Source organism: Xyrauchen texanus, chromosome 33 (assembly GCF_025860055.1).
Source record: "Xyrauchen texanus isolate HMW12.3.18 chromosome 33, RBS_HiC_50CHRs, whole genome shotgun sequence".
NCBI lineage: Eukaryota > Metazoa > Chordata > Actinopteri > Cypriniformes > Catostomidae > Xyrauchen > Xyrauchen texanus.
Window position 1 is genome coordinate 40,807,121 of NC_068308.1, and position 15,185 is coordinate 40,822,305.

The 15,185-nt window shown below is 45.0% G+C and overlaps 1 protein-coding gene across 1 annotated transcript in view; it reads left to right on the forward strand.

Annotated features, from left to right (window-relative positions):
- LOC127627131 (inactive carboxypeptidase-like protein X2) overlaps positions 1-14,644 on the forward strand; it is a 24,104-nt gene extending 9,460 nt beyond the window's left edge. The window contains 13 exon segments of the mRNA XM_052103384.1: positions 959-1,098; positions 4,032-4,116; positions 4,238-4,388; positions 4,486-4,574; positions 5,520-5,643; positions 5,709-5,905; positions 6,782-6,845; positions 6,848-6,892; positions 6,895-6,959; positions 7,038-7,335; positions 11,534-11,673; positions 11,843-11,942; positions 13,320-14,644. Coding sequence (XP_051959344.1) covers positions 959-1,098; positions 4,032-4,116; positions 4,238-4,388; positions 4,486-4,574; positions 5,520-5,643; positions 5,709-5,905; positions 6,782-6,845; positions 6,848-6,892; positions 6,895-6,959; positions 7,038-7,335; positions 11,534-11,673; positions 11,843-11,942; positions 13,320-13,552 — 1,731 coding nt within the window. The 3' untranslated portion in view covers positions 13,553-14,644.
- The last annotated feature ends 541 nt before the right edge of the window (positions 14,645-15,185 follow it).

Here is a 15,185-nt window from a genome sequence, read left to right on the forward strand (position 1 = left end):
TAAGAGAGAATGTGTTAGTGTGTGTGTGTGTGTGTGTGTGTGTGTGTGTGTGTGTGTGTGTGTGTGTGTGTGTGTGTGTGTGTGTGTGTGTGTGTGTGTGAAAGCAGTAAACTGATTCCTGAATATTGGCATCTCTCTCCTGCAAAATTTAATTTATTTTTCCATGAACAGATTCAACAAAAAGATCAAAAGATCTCCAGTGATTCAGTTCATTTCACTCACTCAGACACATCTGAAGGAAATTACAGTGTAACACTCTTGATTCCTCAAACATTCTGTTTTAATAAACTTCTGTAATTCATTAAGCCTGAACCACTTACAGACTCATTCAAACTGTGTTCTGCAGATATTTCAGAATAACACTTTTAGAAAGTAAACGGAGTTGCTTTTTTTATGATATCTTTGTCAATAGGTGGTTTGTTTAATGTTTGTTTGTCTGTAGCTTATCTCTTTGTTTAATGTTGTTTGTTTGTCAATAGGGGGTTTGTTTAATGTTTGTTTGTCTGTAGCTTATCTCTTTGTTTAATGGTGTTTGTTTGTCTATGGGGGTTTGTTTAAATTTTGCTTGTTGTAGGTTATCTGTTTGTTTAATGTTGTTTGTTTATGGGTTTTTTTATGGTGTTTGTTTGTTTGTTTGTCTATAGGGGGTTTGTTTAATGTTTGCTTGTTGTAGGTTATCTGTTTGTTTAAGGGGTGTTTTTTATGGTGTTTGTTTGTTTGTTTTTAGGGTGGTTTGTTTATCTTTAATGTTGTTTGTTTGTCTATAGTGGCGTATGTTTGTCTTGCATCTATAGTGTGGTTTGTTTAATGTTTGTTTGTCTGTAGGTTATCTGTTTGTTTAATGTTATCAGTTTGTTTTTCTATAGGGGTTTGTTTGTTTTGTATTTATAGGGTGGTTTGTTTAATGTTTGTTTGTATGTAGTTATCTGTTAGTTTAATGTTGTTTGTTTGTCAATAGGGGGGTTTGTTTGAAGATGATCTGTATGATGGCGGCTGGTGTGCTGGTAGGAATGACCCGCTGCAGTGGTTTGAGGTGGACGCTCGCAGACTCACCAGATTCACAGGTGTCATCACTCAGGGGCGGAGCTCTCTCTGGTCGTGAGTTCACACAGACAATAACAGTCACTTATCAACTCGTGTGAAGGGTGATGGATTTCAGTGTTGTATAAAGTATACATTTGTCATACTTGAGTATGTATGTAAAGTAAAGTTACCTTCATGGAAACTGACTCAAGTAAAATATTAAAGTAACTGATATTAAATTTACTTAAGTATCAAAAGTACATGTAAATTGCATAAATTATGGAATATTTAATTAAATCCATGGCAACTTATTTGATTGGTGTTACTCATCATTTACTCACCCTCATGCATCCCAGATGTGTTTGACTTTCTTTCATCTGCAGAACACAAATTAAGATTTTAGAAGAATATTTCAGCTTTATAGGTCAAGTGAATGTGGCCATTAAGGGAGCATAAAGTTATCCATACTACCACAGTGGTTAAATCCATGTCCTCTTCAGTTGATTTTGAGTGAGAAAAAAACAAACAAATTGTAGCTCATTTTCACTGAATATCTTGCCATTGCAATCTCAAGACAGAGCCCTAGATGGCGCTATAGGAAGTGTAATCGAGCTTGAAATCCTGATCGCCAAGGAGACAGCTAATGTAAAGATTTACAGTCAAAAAACGAGTTATCTTTGGGTCTATTCTCACCTAAAAACCAATTAGATCTGTTCAGAAGACATTGGTTGACACCACTGGAGTCTTATGGATTACTCTTATGCTGCATTTATGTGCTTTTTTGAGCTTCAAATTTCTGGTCACCATTCACTTACATTGAAATAACAGCGATATTCTTCTGAAAATCTTTTTTTGTTTGTGTTCTGCAGAAACTAAATGAAACTCATACACACCTTGGATCGAATGAGGGTAGGAGAATTAAATGAACTATCCCTTTAAAGGTGTATTCATTATGTGATGAGTGTAAATGAACACCATAGTCCATAAAAATTGGAACATTGAAGTTGAGTCATATTAGTGACCAGAACAGAGACTTGTGGGGGTGGGCTCATTTAATTTATAAGCAACAACCACCTAGAACACCCTGTAAACTGCATAGCAATGTGCTGAAACACAGTTAAAATAACTTAACAGCATAGCAACAACCTGACAACCACTTAGAACACCCTGACAACTGCATAGCAATGTGCTGAAACACTGTTAAAACAAATTTATAATGGCATAGTAACAACCAGACAACCACCTAGAACACCCTGGCAACTGCATAGCAATGTGCTGAAACACTGTTAAAACAAATGTATAACGGCATAGTAACAACCTGACAACCACCTAGAACACCCTGGCAACTGCATAGCAATGTGCTGAAACACTGTTAAAACAAATGTATAACGGCATAGTAACAACCTGACAACCACCTAGAACACCCTGGCAACTGCATAGCAATGTGCTGAAACACTGTTAAAACAAATTTGTAACGGCATAGCAACAACCTGACAACCACCTAGAACACCCTGGCAACTGCATAGCAATGTGCTGAAACACTGTTAAAACAAATGTATAACGGCATAGTAACAACCTGACAACCACCTAGAACACCCTGGCAACTGCATAGCAATGTGCTGAAACACTGTTAAAACAAATTTATAACAGCATAGCAACAACCTGACAACCACTTAGAACACCCTGGCAACTGCATAGCAATGTGCTGAAACACAGTTAAAACAAATTTATAACAGCATAGCAACAACCTGACAACCACTTAGAACACCCTGGCAACTGCATAGCAATGTGCTGAAACACTGTTAAAACAAATTTATAACAGCATAGTAACAACCTGACAACCACCTAGAACACCCTGGCAACTGCATAGCAATGTGCTGAAACACTGTTAAAACAAATTTATAACAGCATAGCAACAACCTGACAACCACTTAGAACACCCTGACAACTGCATAGCAATGTGCTGAAACACTGTTAAAACAAATTTATAATGGCATAGTAACAACCTGACAACCACCTAGAACACCCTGGCAACTGCATAGCAATGTGCTGAAACACTGTTAAAACAAATTTGTAACGGCATAGCAACAACCTGACAACCACCTAGAACACCCTGGCAACTGCATAGCAATGTGCTGAAACACTGTTAAAACAAATGTATAACGGCATAGTAACAACCTGACAACCACCTAGAACACCCTGGCAACTGCATAGCAATGTGCTGAAACACAGTTAAAACAAATTTATAACAGCATAGTAACAACCTGACAACCACCTAGAACACCCTGGCAACTGCATAGCAATGTGCTGAAACACAGTTAAAACAACTTTACAACAGTATAGCAACAGCCTGGTTACCACATACTGTAGTAACGCGCCAAACACACAGCAGAGATCACCTTGATAACAGCATAGCATACCATAGCAACCATCCAGAAAACCCTAGTTACCACATACTGTAGCATAAATATGTTACAAAGCAAATATAACACTTAGCAACCACCAGAAAACTAGTGACCGTTCGCATCTTCATAAAATATCAAAATAAATATTGTTGGACATTGTCATGAGCGCTGGTAATTATTCATCCATATCTTGTTTAAATATCAAATGTAAACACACATGATTGACAGGTCTCCTGGAAAGGCGGGAGACTGATCGCACAACTTCATTATTTCACAGCTTTCCTAATGTTTAAGCCTAAACTTATCAAATGAATTAGTTAAAAAATTAAAAATAAAATGAACTTACATGATCAGTTTCTTGTATTCCCCAGAGACAGAACACACAAGCTGGCGCGCGCTTCGCAAAACGAATCATTCAGACTTTTCGAATCTTTTTTGTTCAGTTCAAAGGAATCAAATGTAAAATATTCGACTCTTTTGATTCTTTTAACGAATCAAACATCACCATCGCCGATCAGCGTGCATTTTTACACTGTGTGTGTGTGTGTGTGTGTGTGTGTGTGTGTGTGTGTGTGTGTGTGTGTGTGTGTGTGTGTGTTTCAGGAGTGATTGGGTGAGTTCATATAAGGTTCTGCTTAGTAATGATTCTCACAGCTGGATGACTCTTAAGAACGGCTCCAGAGATCTGGTGAGACACGAAACACACTCATGATAAATCAGTTTATTATATATTTACAGTAAAGTGAATTGCTCATGTTCAGATGCCATTCACAGAAATATCCTGATGATATTTCTGCTCGTCTCAGTAGATTTTCCCTGGAAATCAAGAGAAGGAAATTCCCATCCTGAACACTTTCCCAGAACCAGTGGTGGCACGTTACATCCGCATCAATCCTCGATCCTGGTACCCCGGTGGCAGCATCTGTATGCGCGTGGAGATCCTCGGGTGCCCGATGCCAGGTGAGAACGCTGGCACGCCTCGACCCTCACAAACACTCACAAACAGAAAGAATATAAACGTTTTGCTTTTTTCATTATTTGAACATGTTTGTTACAGATCCAAACAATTATTACAGGAGACGAAATGAAATCACCACCACAGATAACCTGGACTTTAAACACCACAGTTATAAAGAGATGAGACAGGTACAGTGTTGCATCTAAAGACATGAATAGTTATTGTGTATAAATGCATCATTATAATGAAGACTGCAGTCACTTCAGTAACCTTATAAAAGCTGGTGGAGAGGCTCCACACATGGGGGCGGCCATCTTTGGATCACATGACCAGCTGAATACAACTCACTTAAAGGGACAGTACACCCAAAACTGAAAACCCTCTCATCATTTACTCACCCTCATGCCATCCCAGATGTGTGACTTTCTTTCTTCACCAGAACACAAATGAAGATTTATAGAAGAATATTTCAGCTCTGTCGGTCCATACAATGCAAGTGAATGGTGACCAGAACTTTGAAGCTCCATAAAGTAGCATAAAAGTACTCCATAAGACTCCAGTGGTTTAATCCATGTCTTCAGAAGTGATATGATAGGTGTGGGTGAGAAACAGATCAATATTTAAGTCATCATCTACTATAAATCTCTACTTTCACTTTCACATAAGACTGCAGTGGTTTAATCCATGTCTTCAGAAGTGATATGATAGGTGTGTGTGAGAAACAGATCAATATTTAAGTCATTTTCTACTATAAATCTCCACTTTCACTTTCACATAAGACTCCAGTGGTTTAATCCATGTCTTCAGAAGTGATATGATAGGTGTGTGTGAGAAACAGATCAATATTTAAGTGCTTTTTACTGTAAATCTCCACTTTCACTTTCAGATGCAAAGGTGAAACAAAACAGGCGCCATATGTGTATTGATCACATTATAGATTACGTGTGTTGCTGTTGCTGTTGATGTCGTTCAGTTGAGCTAATGCAGGTGTTGCCGTGTTATAAATGTCAATCAAACTGGTCATGTGATCAGAGTGAACATCACATGATGTGTTTGTGCTCTGCACTCGAGCTCATGATCTCCGCCGGGAATACAAATCAAATGAGTAAATAATCTCTGTTTGTCTTTCTCAGCTGATGAAGGTGGTGAATGAAATGTGTCCGAACATCACGCGCATCTACAACATCGGCAAAAGCTACAACGGACAGAAACTTTACGCCATCGAGATCTCTGACAATCCGGGAGAGCACGAGCTCGGTAAGGCCTTAGTAGTGAGTACTAGTTAGTGCACATTACAGGTAGATCAGCGTTTGTCTTCACAGGTGAGCCTGAGTTTCAGCTACACGCCGGTTCCCATGGTAACGAGGTGCTGGGGCGGGAGCTGCTGCTGCTGCTCATGCAGTTCATGTGTCAGGAGTATCTGTCCGGTAACCCGCGGATACGCCACCTGGTGGACGAGACACGCATACACCTGCTGCCGTCCGTCAACGCCGACGGTTACGAGAAAGCTTCTGAAGTGGTACGATTGCACAAATAAAATATTACAAATACAGACTTTTAAAATGTAAAATTTTAAAAGTCTGTGTGTGCGTGTGTGTTTGTGTGTGTGTGTGTGTGTATGTGTGTGTGCGCGTGTGTGTGCATGTGTGTGTGTGTGTATGTGTGTGCACGTGTGAGCGCGTTTGTGTGTGCATGCGTGTGTGTGCGTGCGTGCGTGTGTGTGTGCGTGTGCGTGTGTGCATGCGTGTGCATGTGTACGCGCGTGTCTGTGTGGGCATGTGTGTGTGTGTGTGCGCGCGCGCACGTGTGTGTGTGCGTGTGTGTGTGTGTGTGTGTGCACGTGTGTATGTGTGTGTGTGCGTGCGTGGGCGCGTGCGTGTGTGTGTGCGTGTGTGTGTGTGTGCGTGCGTGCGTGTGTGTGTGGGCGCGCGTGTGTGTGCGTGCGTGCGTGTGTGTGTGTGTGTGTGGCGCATGCGTGTGTGTGCGTGTATGGCGTGTGCATGCGTGTGCGTGCGTGTGTGTAGTGTGTGTGTCTTGCAGCGTGTATGCATGTGTGTGTGTATGGTAGCGTGTGTGCTAGCGTGTGTGTGTATGTAATGCGTGTGTGTGTGATGCAGCGTGTGCAGCGTGTATGCATGTGTAGTGTCCAGCGCATTTGTAGTGCGATGTGTGTGTGCATGTGTGTGCATGATGCGTGTGTGTGTGTGTGTGGCGTGTGTGCGTGTGTGGCAGCGATGTGCGGCGGTGTGTGTGCATGTGTGCATGGAGTGCGTGCGTAGCGTGTGCATGTGTGTGTGTGTGGCGTGTGTGTATGTGTGGGCGTGATGCGTGTGTGTGTGTGTGGGCGTGTGTGTGGCGCTGTGTGTATGTGTGTGTATGTGTGTGTGTGTATCAGGGGTCAGAGTTGAGCGGCTGGTCTCTGGGCCGCTGGTCTCAGGATGGTCTGGACATTCATCATAACTTCCGGATCTCAACGCTCTCCTCTGGGACGCAGAAGCCCGTGAACGAGTCCGCGCAAATACATCAACCACCACATCCCCGTCCCAGACTGGTACCAGTCCACAAATGCCACTGTAAGTTTATGAGCGTTTCGCTGCTGTGACGTCACTTCTGCTGAAATACTCTGACCTCTGACCTCCCGCTGCCCGCAGGTTGCCATAGAGACCCGCGCTCTGGTGTCATGGATGGAGAAGATCCCGTTCGTGTTGGGTGGGAACCTTCAGGGCGGCGAGCTGGTGGTGACGTTCCCATACGACCGCACACGCTCTGTGATGGCGCTCCGAGAGACCACGCCCACTCCCGACGATCACGTGTTCCGCTGGCTGGCGTTCTCCTATGCGTCCACACATCGACTTATGACGGACGTCAGTCGCCGCGTCTGCCACACCGACGATTTTGCCAAAGAGGACGGAACCATCAACGGGGCGTTGTGGCACACGGCTGCAGGAAGTGAGTCTGCCACACACAACACTGATGTTACACAGCATCATCCAATCACTGTCAACCATCCATCCATCCATCTTCAACTGCTTATCCAAAGTCGGGTCGCGGGGGCAGCTGACTTCCCTATCCCGAGCCACATTAACCAGCTCTGACTGGGGGACCCCGAGGCGTTCCCAGGCCAGTGTGGAGATGTAATCTCTCCACCTAATCCTGGGTCTTCCCCGAGGCCTCCTCCCAGCTGGACGTGCCTGAAACACCTCCCTAGGGAGGCGGTCAGGGGGCATCCTTACCAGATGCCCAAACCACCTCAACGGACACCTTTCGACGCAAAGGAACAGCGGCTCTACTCCGAGCTCCTCACGGATGACTGAGCTCCTCACCCTATCTCTAAGGGAGTAGCCCGCCACACTTCTGAGGAAGCCCATTTCGCCGCTTGTACTGCGTGACCTAGTTCTTTCGGTCATGACCCGCCTTCATGACCATAGGTGAGGGTAGGAACAAAAATTGACCGGTAGATCGAGAGCTTTGCCTTCCGCTCAGCTCTCTTTTCGTGATCAACGGTCGCGATAGAGCGAGTGCAATACCGCCCCCGCTGCCCCGATTCTCCGGCCAACCTCCCGCTCCATTGTCCCCTCACTCGTGAACAAGACCCCGAGGTACTTGAACTCCTTCACTTGGGGCAATACCTCATTCCCTACCTGGAGTACGCACTGTCAATCATGTTCAAATAAAACATTATAAATGTTGAATCTATGTACTGATGATCATTGAGTATGCAAACATCATCTGCAGCCTGAAACTGAGTGAACGCACTTAACTGCATAGAGAGATATAGAATGCTCCCTTGCTCCCTATTTAGTGCATGACTTAACCTCCAGTGTGCTGTCTGTCTGCACTGGTCTCAGAACAGTTATAGGAGAGCTATAGAATGCTCCCTTGCTCCTTATTTAGTGCATGACTTAACCTCCAGTGTGCTGTCTGTCTGCACTGGTCTCAGAACAGTTATAGAGAGCTATAGGATGCTCCCTTGCTCCCTATTTAGTGCATGACTTAACCTGCAGTGTGCTGTCTGTCTGCACTGGTCTCAGAACAGTTATAGAGAGCTATAGGATGCTCCCTTGCTCCCTATTTAGTGCATGACTTAACCTCCAGTGTGCTGTCTGTCTGCACTGGTCTCAGAACAGTTATAGAGAGCTATAGGATGCTCCCTTGCTCCTTATTTAGTGCATGTCTTAACCTCAAGTGTGCTGTCTGTCTGCACTGGTCTCAGAACAGTTATATAGAGCTATAGGATGCTCCCTTGCTCCCTATTTAGTGCATGACTTAACCTCCAGTGTGCTGTCTGTCTGCACTGGTCTCAGAACAGTTATAGAGAGCTATAGGATGCTCCCTTGCTCCCTATTTAGTGCATGACTTAACCTCCAGTGTGCTGTCTGTCTGCACTGGTCTCAGAACAGTTATATAGAGCTATAGGATGCTCCCTTGCTCCCTATTTAGTGCATGACTTAACCTCCAGTGTGCTGTCTGTCTGCACTGGTCTCAGAACAGTTATAGAGAGCTATAGGATGCTCCCTTGCTCCCTATTTAGTGCATGACTTAACCTCCAGTGTGCTGTCTGTCTGCACTGGTCTCAGAACAGTTATATAGAGCTATAGGATGCTCCCTTGCTCCCTATTTAGTGCATGACTTAACCTCCAGTGTGCTGTCTGTCTGCACTGGTCTCAGAACAGTTATAGAGAGCTATAGGATGCTCCCTTGCTCCTATTTAGTGCATGACTTAACCTCAAGTGTGCTGTCTGTCTGCACTGGTCTCAGAACAGTTATATAGAGCTATAGGATGCTCCTTGCTCCCTATTTAGTGCATGACTTAACCTCCAGTGTGCTGTCTGTCTGCACTGGTCTCAGAACAGTTATATAGAGCTATAGGATGCTCCCTTGCTCCCTATTTAGTGCATGACTTAACCTCCAGTGTGCTGTCTGTCTGCACTGGTCTCAGAACAGTTATAGAGAGCTATAGGATGCTCCCTTGCTCCCTATTTAGTGCATGACTTAACCTCCAGTGTGCTGTCTGTCTGCACTGATCTCAGAACAGTTATAGAGAGCTATAGGATGCTCCCTTGCTCCCTATTTAGTGCATGACTTAACCTCCAGTGTGCTGTCTGTCTGCACTGGTCTCAGAACAGTTATAGAGAGCTATAGGATGCTCCCTTGCTCCCTATTTAGTGTATGACTTAACCTCCAGTGTGCTGTCTGTCTGCACTGGTCTCAGAACAGTTATAGGAGAGCTATAGGATGCTCCCTTGCTCCCTATTTAGTGCATGACTTAACCTCCAGTGTGCTGTCTGTCTGCACTGGTCTCAGAACAGTTATAGGAGAGCTATAGGATGCTCCCTTGCTCCTTATTTAGTGCATGACTTAACCTCCAGTGTGCTGTCTGTCTGCACTGGTCTCAGAACAGTTATAGAGAGCTATAGGATGCTCCCTTGCTCCCTATTTAGTGCATGACATAACCTCCAGTGTGCTGTCTCTCTGCACTGGTCTCAGAACAGTTATAGGAGAGATATAGGATGCTCCCTTGCTCCCTATTTAGTGCATGACTTAACCTCCAGTGTGCTGTCTGTCTGCACTGGTCTCAGAACAGTTATAGAGAGCTATAGGATGCTCCCTTGCTCCCTATTTAGTGCATGACTTAACCTCCAGTGTGCTGTCTGTCTGCACTGGTCTCAGAACAGTTATAGAGAGCTATAGGATGCTCCCTTACTCCCTATTTAGTGCATGACTTAACCTCCAGTGTGCTGTCTGTCTGCACTGGTCTCAGAACAGTTATAGAGAGCTATAGGATGCTCCCTTGCTCCTTATTTAGTGCATGACTTAACCTCCAGTGTGCTGTCTGTCTGCACTGGTCTCAGAACAGTTATAGAGAGCTGTAGGATGCTCCCTTGCTCCCTATTTAGTGCATGACATAACCTCCAGTGTGCTGTCTGTCTGCACTGGTCTCAGAACAGTTATAGGAGAGATATAGGATGCTCCCTTGCTCCCTATTTAGTGCATGACTTAACCTCCAGTGTGCTGTCTGTCTGCACTGGTCTCAGAACAGTTATAGAGAGCTATAGGATGCTCCCTTGCTCCCTATTTAGTGCATGACTTAACCTCCAGTGTTCTGTCTGTCTGCACTGGTCTCAGAACAGTTATAGGAGAGCTATAGGATTCTCCCTTGCTCCCTATTTAGTGCATGACTTAACCTCCAGTGTGCTGTCTGTCTGCACTGGTCTCAGAACAGTTATAGGAGAGCTATAGGATGCTCCCTTGCTCCCTATTTAGTGCATGACTTAACCTCCAGTGTGCTGTCTGTCTGCACTGGTCTCAGAACAGTTATAGGAGAGCTATAGGATGCTCCCTTGCTCCCTATTTAGTGCATGACTTAACCTCCAGTGTGCTGTCTGTCTGCACTGGTCTCAGAACAGTTATAGGAGAGCTATAGGATGCTCCCTTGCTCCCTATTTAGTGCATGACTTAACCTCCAGTGTGCTGTCTGTCTGCACTGGTCTCAGAACAGTTATAGGAGAGTTATAGGATGCTCCCTTGCTCCCTATTTAGTGCATGACTTAACCTCCAGTGTGCTGTCTGTCTGCACTGGTCTCAGAACAGTTTGAAATGCATCTTATGTTCATCATAACTCCATATAAAGCCTCTGAAAGACACATTGATCAGTTTTGCATGAACACAAAATAAATAACATGTTTTTAAACTCTTGTGTGAATATTGTCCCAAAGTCCTCGTATGTGGACGTCATGTTTATCAGTGCGCTGACACATGAAAAATGAACCGATTTTTTTAAAGCAGCATCTCAAATGAAACTAGAGACTCTCCTCTTTACACACAAACAGGTTTCAATGACAGATCTTAAAGAGATTTTTTACTAGAGACACTTTTGTTGGCGCTACGCCCGTAGAAGCGCTTCACAGAAATCAACATGTTGTTGTGTCATGTGACTCGATGCGTTTAAGTTTAACTCTTAAATGACAGACTAGAGTCTTGTGAACTGTATTCATGTGTTGCATATTGTGAAGCCAAAATACACTGTCCACACACGTGTACGTGGGGTCACGAGAGGTTCAAGCACCAGTGAACTGTACGATCATGTGTTGAAATGTTGTTGATGACATCATCAGTCCTGTAAACCGGATCCTTCTGTGTTTAACAGGTATGAATGATTTCAGTTACCTGCACACAAACTGTTTTGAGCTCTCCATGTATGTGGGATGTGATAAATACCCGCACGAGTCAGAATTACCTGAAGAATGGGAGAATAACCGCGAGTCTCTGCTCGTCTTCATGGAACAGGTCACCATTGATTCTATGAACCTCCTCACACAACATTTAGCATTTCTAACTCAGAACATCATCACAAACATGTTTGTGTCTCAGTGTTGTTTTGATGGGTATTGTTTCACAGAAAGTGTGTGTGTGTGTGTGTGTGTGTGTGTATATGTGTGTGTGTGTGTGTTTCCAGGTTCATCGTGGAATTAAAGGTGTAATCAGAGATGTTCACCGTAGAGGAATCGCTAATGCTGTTATCACTGTGGACGGGATCAATCACGACATTCGTTCAGGTAAACACAAACACACAAACAAACAACACATACAAACAACACACACACTCATATACACACAAACAACACACACAAACAACACACATACACACTCCTATACACACGCAAACAACACACATACACACACACACTCATATATACACACACACACACACACAAACAACACAAACAACACACACTCATATACACACACACAAACAACACACATACAAACAACACACACACACACACTCATATACACACACACAAACAACACACACACACAAACAACACACATACACACATACAAACAACACACGCAAACAACACACATACACACACACTCATATACACACACACAAACAACACACATACAAACAACACACAAGCAAACAACACACATACACACACACACACTCATATATATACACTCACACAAACAACACACGCGCAAACAACACACATACACACACACACACTCATATATATACACACACACACACTCGTATATACACATACACACATACAAACAACACACACGCAAACAACACACACACACACACAAACAACACACATACACACATACAAACAACACACAAGCAAACAACACACATACACACACACACTCATATATATACACACACACACAAACAACACACACACATACAAACAACACACACGCAAACAACACACACACACTCATATATACACACACACACTCGTATATACACACAAACAACACACACACACACACTCATATACACACACACAAACAACACACATACAAACAACACACACACACACACACACTCATATACACACACACAAACAACACACACACACAAACAACACATACACACATACAAACAACACACACGCAAACAACACACATACACACACACACTCATATTTATACACACACACACACAAACAACACACATACACACATACAAACAACACACATGCAAACAACACACACACACACACACTCATATACACACACACAAACAACACACATACACACATACAAACAACACACAAGCAAACAACACACATACACACAAACAACACACACACATACAAACAACACACATACACACACACACACTCATATATATACACACACACACACACACACTCGTATATACACACACACACACTCGTATATACACACATAAAGAATTAATGTGCACAACATGTCAATATAGATTATTTCCTCTTGGGGGATTCGGCCCTGTTGCTAATCTCATTTGTTTAAAGCTGTTGTGTGTGATTTATATTTGTTTAAATACTTTCTTGTCCATTATTAGTTTGACTTCCTGTGCATAGTGTCAAATCAGAGCAGGAGTGTGTCATTACTTGAAGTGTGTGTGTGCGTGCGTGCGTGTGTGTGTGCAGCGGCTGATGGCGATTACTGGCGTCTGTTGAATCCTGGTGAATATCGTGTGATGGTGCGCGCCGACGGCTTCAGCATCAGCAGTAAAGTGTGTGCGGTCGGGTACGAGATCGGTGCCACCAGGTGTGACTTCACACTGAACCGCTCGAATCTGTCACGAATCAAAGAAATCATGAAGAAATACAACAAGCAGCCAATCAGCACGCGACAGAGACACAGACGACTGCACACATAGAAACAGAGGTGTGTGTGTGTGTGTGTGTGAGAGTGTGTGTGTGTGTGTGTGTGTGTGCGAGTGTGTGCCAGTGTGCATGTGTGCTAGTGTGCCAGTGTGTGCCACTGTGCGAGTGTGGGCCACTGTGCGAGTGTGTGTGAGTGCGAGTGTGTTCCAGTGTGCGTGTGCTAGTGCGAGTGTGTTCCAGTGTGCGTGTGCTAGTGCGAGTGTGTGCCAGTGTGCGTGTGCTAGTGTGCGAGTGTGTGCCAGTGTGCGTGTGCTAGTGCGAGTGTGTGCCAGTGTGCGTGTGCTAGTGCGAGTGTGTGCTAGTGTGCGTGTGCTAGTGCGAGTGTGTGCCAGTGTGCGTGTGCGAGTGTGTGCCAGTGTGCGTGTGCTAGTGCGAGTGTGTTCCAGTGTGCGTGTGCTAGTGCGAGTGTGTGCCAGTGTGCGTGTGCTAGTGCGAGTGTGTTCCAGTGTGCGTGTGCTAGTGCGAGTGTGTGCCAGTGTGCGTGTGCTAGTGCGAGTGTGTTCCAGTGTGCGTGTGCTAGTGCGAGTGTGTGCTAGTGTGAGTGTGTTCCAGTGTGCGTGTGCTAGTGCGAGTGTGTGCCAGTGTGCGTGTGCTAGTGCGAGTGTGTGCCAGTGTGCGTGTGCTAGTGCGAGTGTGTGCCAGTGTGCGTGTGCTAGTGCGAGTGTGTGCTAGTGTGAGTGTGTTCCAGTGTGCGTGTGCTAGTGTGAGTGTGTTCCAGTGTGCGTGTGCTAGTGCGAGTGTATGCCAGTGTGTGTGTGCTAGTGCGAGTGTGTGCCAGTGTGCGTGTGCTAGTGCGAGTGTGTGCCAGTGTGCGTGTGCTAGTGGGAGTGTGTTCCAGTGTGTGTGTGCTAGTGCGAGTGTGTGCCAGTGTGCGTGTGCTAGTGCGAGTGTGTGCTAGTGGGAGTGTGTTCCAGTGTGCGTGTGCTAGTGCGAGTGTGTGCCAGTGTGTGTGTGCTAGTGCGAGTGTGTTCCAGTGTGCGTGTGCGTGTGCTAGTGCGAGTGTGTGCCAGTGTGCGTGTGCTAGTGCGAGTGTGTTCCAGTGTGCGTGTGCTAGTGCGAGTGTGTGCCAGTGTGCGTGTGCTAGTGCGAGTAGTGTGTTCCAGTGTGCGTGGTGCTAGTGCGAGTGTGTTCCAGTGTGCGTGTGCTAGTGCGAGTGTGTGCCAGTGTGCGTGTGCTAGTGCGAGTGTGTTCCAGTGTGCGTGTGCTAGTGCGAGTGTGTGCCAGTGTGCCTGTGCTAGTGCGAGTGTGTTCCAGTGTGCGTGTGCTAGTGTGTTCCAGTGTGCGTGTGCTAGTGCGAGTGTGTGCCAGTGTGCGTGTGCTAGTGCGAGTGTGTTCCAGTGTGCGTGTGCTAGTGCGAGTGTGTGCTAGTGTGAGTGTGTTCCAGTGTGCGTGTGCTAGTGTGAGTGTGTTCCAGTGTGCGTGTACTAGTGCGAGTGTGTTCCAGTGTGCGTGTGCTAGTGCGAGTGTATGCCAGTGTGCGTGTGCTAGTGCGAGTGTGTGCCAGTGTGTGTGTGCTAGTGCGAGTGTGTTCCAGTGTGCGTGTGCTAGTGCGAGTGTGTGCTAGTGTGAGTGTGTTCCAGTGTGCGTGTGCTAGTGCGAGTGTATGCCAGTGTGTGTGTGCTAGTG